Source organism: Polistes dominula, unplaced genomic scaffold, assembly GCF_049000335.1.
Source record: "Polistes dominula isolate Pdom_NZ unplaced genomic scaffold, Pdom_raw_medaka contig_11, whole genome shotgun sequence".
NCBI lineage: Eukaryota > Metazoa > Arthropoda > Insecta > Hymenoptera > Vespidae > Polistes > Polistes dominula.
In genome coordinates this window covers 1840330-1850000 of record NW_028301154.1, presented here as the reverse complement: position 1 = coordinate 1850000, position 9671 = coordinate 1840330, and the positions used below count along the sequence as shown (strand labels likewise).

The 9671-nt window shown below is 25.7% G+C and overlaps 1 protein-coding gene across 2 annotated transcripts in view; it reads left to right on the top strand.

Annotated features, from left to right (window-relative positions):
* Window positions 1-5688: 5688 nt before the first annotated feature.
* The window catches only part of Mitf (transcription factor Mitf), a 97024-nt gene continuing 93041 nt past the window's right edge, over window positions 5689-9671 (top strand). For both annotated transcript variants that reach the window (XM_015332639.2, XM_089178657.1), the window contains exon 1: window positions 5689-7242. In XM_015332639.2, coding sequence (XP_015188125.2) covers window positions 6626-7242 — 617 coding nt within the window. In that variant the 5' untranslated portion in view covers window positions 5689-6625. The remainder of the gene's footprint in view (window positions 7243-9671) is intronic.

Genomic DNA, 9671 nt, shown 5'->3' with positions numbered 1-9671 from the left:
TTATTAAAAATAAAGAAAGATAAAAAAGAATAAAAAAAAAAGAAAAAAATGATTGGACACTTTCGCTCCATTTATATTATCAATAAAGGTTTTCTCAAGGTTTCCCGATCTCTCTCACAGCTGCGGTTAGCAAATAATTTGCTCGAAGCAACGTTAACGTTTGGAATGTGTTAACGTTGTTCATGTTTGCCAAAGGAATAAAACTCAATGACGTAGTTCCTTGATTAATATCAACAATTTTCTATATCTAATTACTGTGATATAAGTTATTAACTGATTCTTTTATTTATTTATTTATTCTTCATCTATCATTATATAATAATTATAATAATAATAATAAATAATAATAAATAATAATAATAATTGTAAATATCAGCTTAATGCTGATATGATGATGATGATGATGATGATGATGATGATGATGGTGTTAGATGTAGATATTAATTTGTGATGACATTTTTAAAACGAAATTTGGTATTTTATTATTTAAAAAATAATATTTATAATTTTAATAAATACATTTTAATATAATATAATAAATATTATAAAATAAATTATATTTATATTTAAATTTTAATTTTTATTAATTTTAATAATAATAAATATATTAATAAATGTAATAAAATAAATATAATTATATATATATTAATAAATATAATAAAATAAATATAATATATATATAATAATAAATATAGAATAATTTTATTTATATATTTAAAAATATATATGTGTTCATGTGTGTTATGTTGTTGTTGTATTGCATTAAACCACATGTGCAATAAGATTGAACCCCACTTTAGAAATGAATTCAATGCAATTTTTTTTAAAAACAAATTTCATATTTATTTATGGCATCGAATTAATTATTCAATTTAATAATTCGTGTACATGAAAGTTTATAGTGAAAAATCAAAATATATATGTTCACGTGTGTTATTTTGTGTTGTGTTGCATTAAACCACATGTGCAATAAGATTGAACCCCATTTTAGAAATGAATTCAATGCAATTTTTTTTTAAAACAAATTTCATATTTATTTATGGCATCGAATTAATTATTCAATTGAATAATTCGTGTACATGAAAGTTTATAGTGAAAAATCCAAATATATATGTTCACGTGTGTTATTTTGTGTTGCGTTAACGTTGAACCAGTTTCTAAAGAAACGATGTATATTTTATTAGTGCTCATCCTTTATAGTCTATCAAACACGTGTTATCCGTGGAATGAATTGGCAAAAGGTGAGAAGTGAAAGGGGGTATCAATGGTGTAACAGCCTAAGGCTGCAATTATATCGAATCATGAAGTTATGGTAAAAACAGGAAAAGATCTCAACGTAAAAACCTTAATCTTTTCACTTGTTGTTCACTTTCTCGAGCATTTTGTGCGTCTTTCTGTTTTCTCTCTTTCAATTTTATTTTATTTTTTTTTTTTTCAATCAAATTGATTGATATAATTGTCCAAACAAAATATGTATATTTTTAATGTATTTTTAAATAATATTATTTTAATAAAACAACCATACACATATACACAAGAATTAAATTAAATTAAATTAATTTAAATTAAATTAAATTAAAATGATTGGTATAATAATCTAAATAAAATATTTATATTATTCATATATTTTTATATTTATTATTCTATTTAATAAAACAACCATACACATACACACAAGAATTAAATTAAATTACATTAAATTAAATTAAAATGATTGGTATAATTATTTAAACAAAATATGTATATTCCTAATATATTTCTAAATATTATTATTCTAATATTTAATAATTTCTAAAAATATAAAATAAATAAATAAATATAAATAAATTTAAATAAATATAAATAAATAATATTTAATATTTAATAATTTCTAAAAATTATTTATTATTCTAATATGTATGGTTTTACCATACATATTACACACAAGAATATTTTCTTTTAAAATGAAATTTTTCCTGTATTTGATTTTCTCAAATTCCAGAAAAATAAGGAAAATGTAAAAATATTATTGAAGATCCGTGATGTAACATATAAAACATTTTTTATATTCAAATTTAATATTACAGATACTAAACTTGTATTTTTTTTCTTTTTTTTCTTTTTTTTTTCTAAGAAATTCATTGACTATTAATTTTTACGTAAATCAATAAACAAACTCTCATTAGATTGTAACTTAATGACAAACATTCGTAGAAAAATTATTTATATGATAGATATACCTTGAGATTAGAAAATGTAAGTATAATTTATTAACAATATTATTATATCTGTGTTGGATTATGTTTTTCAATAGATGAAATCAGAAAATTTGCAATTGGGTAACTGAAGAAAGTTTGTTGTAAAGGTTTTTAAATGTTTACATAATTGTTGATTAATTTATAAATGTAAAATGTCACGAATTTTCTTAATCATCGAATAATTTTAAACATGAGAATAAAACAAAATAATTTTAATAATAATTAAAATAATAATAATAATAATAATAATAATAATAATAGAACAATGAATTATTTGAATGTGTTTCATTACTTAATTCAACTAAAAATCAATCACTCTTGTGCATATTCCATAAAATGTCAAAGATAGAAACGTATATTTTATGGTAAATAATTCAATTAGGTTTTCCATCAAGGATATTAATTTTTCAATTGAGAGAAATTCTTTAAAAAAATAACAAACATTATACTATAATAAATAAATAAATAAATAATCGAATAATATGGCATATTTTTAGTTGATAGATGAAATCATAAGTTCGAGTCATAAATCGAATGATTTATAAATTAAAAGATAAAACAAAATATTTGATTGATCAAAATTGAAATTTTAAGAAAAAGAAGAAGAAAAACAATTATGTAAATAAATATTAGAAAAATAAAATATATAAATATCATTGTGAAAGAAGATTGTAATTATTTGAAGAAGAAAAACAAAAGTATATTTTTTTTTGTCAGAAGAAGAAAAACAAAACAAAAAATAGAACATGATTAGAAACTTACGAAGTAGTAAGGAGAAGAAGCACAGGTGTGTTTCTAAACAAGTAATACCTATTACTATGCAAAATACCGTTAGTATACCAGTATTCTCCGGTTTGAAATGGTTAGAAAAATTCCTATGCTAAGTATTCATACTAAATTCCTATCTGAATTCAAATTTGTTTAATATACAATAAACATACGATGCATATTAGTATATAATATAAACACATCACATTTATACCAAATATCTTACATATTAAACTAACATGTTTTAATATTTCTTTGTCATTCTCAATAAAATTTCTAATGATTTGAAAAAAAAAAATAAAAATAAGTATATAAATAATTTAGGATATATATATTTTTATAATAAAATTAATATATTTATATTTATTAAATTGTTCTTTATACTTATTTATAAAATCTTATTTAAAAATACATACAAATAATAAATATTTATTATATATTAATATTTTATTATTAATTAATATTAATTTTATATTATTATTTTATATTTTTATCTTATAATTGATAAAATCCTATTTAAAAATACTTATACATAAAATATATAAAATAAAATAAGTATATATATAAGTGTAAATACTTTAATACATAATATAATATATATTTATTTAATAATTTATATTTTAATTTATATATATATATATATATATTTTTTTTATATATTATTTTATAAGAGATACAAATATTTATTATATATTTTAATATTATTTTATATTTTTATTATTATCTTATAATAATTTTATATTATTATTTTAGAAATAATAAATATTTATTATATCCTACTATTTTAATAAATAAAAATATAATTTTATAAATATATATATATTACATTTTTATATTTATATTATTTTATACATATATATATATATATATATATATATATATATATACATTGCGTTCCAGATTTTTATCAAACACTTTATCACCCTATATTTCATAAGTAAATATAAAAAAAAAAAAAATACAAAAAATAATAAAACACAACTAAACGTTTTAAAAAATTAAATGAATGTACTTCTTATTTCTGATAAATAAATCAATATGATCCAATTATAATACGATGATTTAGTATATATATGTATAAGTATGTGTGAATACTGGAATAACCTAATCTAACTCACAAATGAGTAAGTACTAAGATATAATGAAACAATACCAACGATATCAATAGAGTAAGAGATAGTGAAAGAGATAAAAAGTGGGTGAAGGGGAGGGTGGAAGGGGAGGAGAGAGAAAGGAGATTCTCTTTGAAGCAGATGTATATACAAGAAAGCGGGTTGATGCTGTGAATCCAGTGAGAACCGGTTAACTTCTCGAATCAGCCAGCACAATGACTGCTAGATCATGATAAACGTACTTTATTATCATCCTATGTATTTCATTTATATTATTTCATACACACATACATAGCTATATATATATATATATATATATATATATATATATATATATATATATATATATATGTATTTAATATATACGTGGTGTGTGAATATGTCGAAATCAAACTCATCATACAACGTGTTGAAGTAATCAATTAATATAAATTATTCGAAAATGATAGTTACAGAAGAATTACTTCTTTTTTTCTTTTTAAACAATATTATAAAAAAATTGAATAAGATTGGAAAAAAATATTATAAAGAATTTAATAAAATTATTAATAAAAATTAATTAATAAATTTTTTTTTACATCTGAAGTGAAAAAAACAAGGAAATATTAATTTAATATATATTACTATTTTATGTTAAACGTTTGATGTACGTAAAAATGTATTTAGGGATTTAAATATATATATATATATATATATATAAATTAAAATATCCTAACTTGATCTAAATTATAGGAACAATAGTTCACATAATATCACATTACATATATTACAGTATATAATATATATATATACATACGTATTACAGACATATTACACAAGTAGAATAATGCATCTAATGTAATCTTTCTGAGACAAAAAAAAAGTGAAAGTAAAATAAGAAAATCTATCTTCTTCTTCTACATATATATATAAATAAATTTACAGAGACACATATATATATATATACAATTCCAATATACTTGGTACAATGTATCATTCATGTAAGTATACTACTAGTACATGCGTACAGATAAGGATATAAGTATGTGTATCGAACTCATTCGAGTGAAAATACTCGAATACTGTTGTCTCTTCTCTTTCCTTACTCTCTCTTTCTCTCTTTACTCTCTTTCTCTCTTATATTATCGTTTATTCTGTGAGAGAAAATGACCGCGGGACATGATATCGCCTTGGAAACTGAGAAAGTCGCTTACTGGTAGTGGCAAAGGATCGTTCATCGTCCTCTCGAGGTCAGCACACCGGGACTCGTGCCCAACACGATGTGCCAAGCCAACCGATCGAAAGCAAACTACGCGGGAAATGTACCCATGGGGTTATACCATATGACCTATCTCGACCTTTTCTAAGCTTTATTATACTTACTAAAGAATATCCAATCCCAAATTTTACTATATATACATACATATAATCTTAAACTTATATTATATATACATCTTTATTTTTATACTTATTTGTTATTTTTATTTTATTTTATTCTATTAAGTGATATAAAGTAATAAATATTATTTATATGATAAAAAAAAAGTAATAAGAAAAGTAGTGAGGTTTTTTCCGAAAAGTAGTGAGGTTTTTCCGAAAAGTCCGTAGGGCCTTTCCGATAAGTCCGTAGGGTCTCTTGTGTTTACGCTTTGTAGTATGCAGTCGCACTCAAACACACACATATACAACCAGGAGCGATAACTACGAAGCATAGTATAAAGAGCAGACCGACAATAGGAAAAACTGTATATCTATATTCCTTCTCATTCTCTCGCTGGCTCAATCCTATATATGTTTGTCTCTATTTCTCTCATTATTTAGTATGGCAACCGTTTCATAGTTTCGTTACATAGCTTCGTTTCCGTTTATTTACTTTTCAGATCACTCCCATTCTAAAGAAGTTTTCACTTCAAAAAGATGAAGAAGATGAGATGATCGTAGATGACTAGGAAAAATCTTGGCAAACTTAAACAAAAGATAGGAGAGGTGAGGTGGGAAGAAGATAGAAAAGAGATAGGGGATAGGATAAGAACGAAAAACGAAACGAAACGAAACGAAACGAAACGGAATTGAACGAACTTAAACGACACAAAACTACACTATATACATATGTATATACATTTGTGTCTGTGTGTGTGTGTGTGTGTTTTGGGACGATAGTCAAAAGATGTTACCGCTGTCTGTTTTAGTAGCGTCGCGACGCCCAAATCATCCGATCGCAAAACTCGCGAACCTTTTTGCTGAGGTTTCTGCTGTTTCTCTTTTAAGAAACTTAGCATCATCATCATCATCATCAACAGCAACAACAAAAACCAGTCAAAAATATCAGCAAAGTAACAGCTCAGTAACAACATTGGTGGTGGTGGTGGTTGGTTGGTGGTGGGTTTGATAAAAGATAATCAAAAGAAGAAAGAAGAATATAGAAAGAAGAAAGAAAAGAAAGAAAAAAAAAAAAGAAATAGAAAAAGAAATAGACGACGGGGTAGTGGTGGTAAGGGGTAGGGGGAGGGGGTAAGAGGGGTGGGTGAAATGCAAGGAAAATTAGAAGATACGGTTAAACAAATAGTCGAATTCGAGGAGTTAGTTTCACGACTCGATCGAATCAACGACGTTGTCCTTCGGCCATCTTCCTTGTCACCAACCCCACCTCCACCACTCCCACCCCATCCACCACCACCTACCCCACCGCCTCTTCCACCCCGACCTACACCTCCTCCACCTCCACCTCCACCTTCTTCTTCTTCCTCATCACCATTGTTGTATTCGAATAATTGTTGTTGTTGTTTTCGTTGTTCGTCATCATTGTCGTCTTCGTTGAAAAATTCTTCCCCATATGATTTTTTGGCCAATATCAAAGGAAGGGTTGTTAATAATAATATTAATAATAATAATAATAATAATAATAATAATAATAATAATAATCGGGAAAGTGTTAGAGTAAATATTGGTATAGACGATGATCTACGAATGATATTAGAAATGGACCCATCTATCGTTGATAGAACACCACCACCACCATCATCACCATCAACACAACAACAACAACAGCAGCAACAACCAATCGTATTACCGAACAATCATTCTGCCAACATTTCTACTTTACCGAGAGGAACAACAGCAATGCGTGTTACTCGACCGCAAGGCTGGTACTGAACTGATCCGAGAATTATTTACTACTTACTAAACAACCTACTACTAACACCTACTCATAAAACGTTTTGATACTTCAGTTTGATTACTTATATGTATATATATATACTAACCAATCTTCTATGCACATATATTTATTGTAAATAAGTTTTTAAACTTGATGGAAAGATTTTCAATGTTTTTATTTAATGTATATTGCTATTTTATTTATATTTTATTTTTTGATATTGGTTTGGAGGTGTTTGTCGTTGAGAAGAATTTTGTTCTGTTTAGTTTGATTATATATATATGTAAAATGTATTAGTTTAAAATGAGACACCAGGTGTACGTATGTTGAATAATAATAATAATAATGAAGGTGTCATTAATGTTGAGGGTAAAGTTTTTCTCAGAACATTGATTGAATCGAATGTTCATAAAGAAGAAATATCAAGGACGTGAATGAATCATAGTTAATGACATTCCAATCTCATACGGTTTTGTAAAGTCCCCAATTAACGGTGAATACCATTCTTCTTTCTTTATGTTTCTATTTTTCTTTTTCCTTTCGTTCTGTATCTTTGAAAGAAAAAGGAAAGAGGAAAAACCGCGTTTAAAATTGTTTGCATGTTTTCTTTTCTTTTTTTTAAAATTATTTTTCCCCACTAATGAGTAAGGTCACGTGTCCAAATGGTAATTAGCAAATGATACAAATATTCTAGATATTTAGGATTAATTAAAAATAATGTTATTACAACGTTTATACATCATTTACGTAGAATTAATATGAATTAAAATTTGTATATTAAAAATTCTAATAATCATTATTATTCATAAAAGATTTAAATTATTTAAATGATTTATATTGAATAATAGAATGTTAAATTTAAATTAATGTATTTTCTCGTATTTTTTCTTTTTTTTTTTTAACAAATTGTTAATGTTTACTTTATACGAGAATGTATTTTCTAAGAAATTAATTCGTTAGTTTGTTCTAAGCCGGTTTATATGCATAGTTTCTCCCTCTCTCTCTCTCTATATATATATATATCTCTATTTCACTCTTTCTCTCTTAACATCGACCGTAAACATTGAATCCAAATTTAAACGTCCTTGTTGCACATGCACTTTTGACGTACTCGAGTTACGCATATCCCGGCAGTCGTCCATGAGGCAGACACGATAACACGTCTCTATCAAATAGTTTTGTGTGTCTAAAGTTTATTATACTAATCATTACATCAACATATACATATATAATATAATATAAAGAAAAAAAAATAAAAAAAAATTGAAACATTAATTAATATTCCTATAAAGTATTAAAATTAAAATTAAACCATTACTTTGGATAGTACCTAATTAATGTTATTTTATTTAGGAATATTATTAACAGAAATTGAAATATTAATTAATATTCCTATATAAAGTATTAACATTAAAATTAAACCATTACCTTAGGTAATACCTAATTAATGTTATTTTATTTAGGAATATTATTTATGGAATTATCCAATAAATATTTATATAGAAAATAAATAAATAACAAACATTGAAACATTAATAATCCAATAAAATAATAATAATAATAAAATTAGGATAGAAATCAAACCATTATCCTAAATAATAACCCCCATAGTAAAGTATCCATTTAACAATGATAGGAAGAGATCTAAAATACACAAAGTTCCATGATCAGGTGTAATTCCAAGATAATTAATAGGTTGAAGGAGTTGGAAATGAGGAGTGGTGAGGAGAGGGGCTGGGAGGGGGGGTTTAATGAGAAGGAGCAACGACAATGTTATTCGCTTGTTGGTATATGGGGGATGGATGGATGGATGGATGGATGGATGGATGGATGGATGGATGGATGGATGGATGGATGGGGGCTAGGTCGAAAGCGAATGACAAATCAAACAGCGGGATGCTCTGTTTCACCATAACGTATTGAATTGTTGTTGCCGTTAGATGCAGAATCAGCTAGCACATAATCGAAGGATGTCATCATCTCTCGTTGCTCTTGCTATCAAAGGCAAATGGTTGTTGCTTGTGGATGGTTGCTTGGATGGTTGGATGGATCTGAGAAGACGTCTCTATCGATCAGAGAGTTCTCTAGGATCTTAACATAATCCTTACTAACCCCCGTTCCTCAACCCCAACCCCAACCCAAACCCCATAAATAGGGACCTCAAACCTCTTCCCATGCTTACGATTTACCACCACAATCCATCCCCCCATGATGCTAGGAGGTTGTTAATATCAGTTGAAATCTGTCGGTAACAGAAACATCTCTCTGCTTTGGTCGTAGTCATTTCTGATGACTTATATATTTGAAATGAGTAAAGTTTGTTTTGTTTTAAGATGTTTATTTTAATATAATGATTGTTTAGATTTATTAGAAGATTTGTATAATCAGTTGGATTAAATGAATATTGTAATTTTGTAT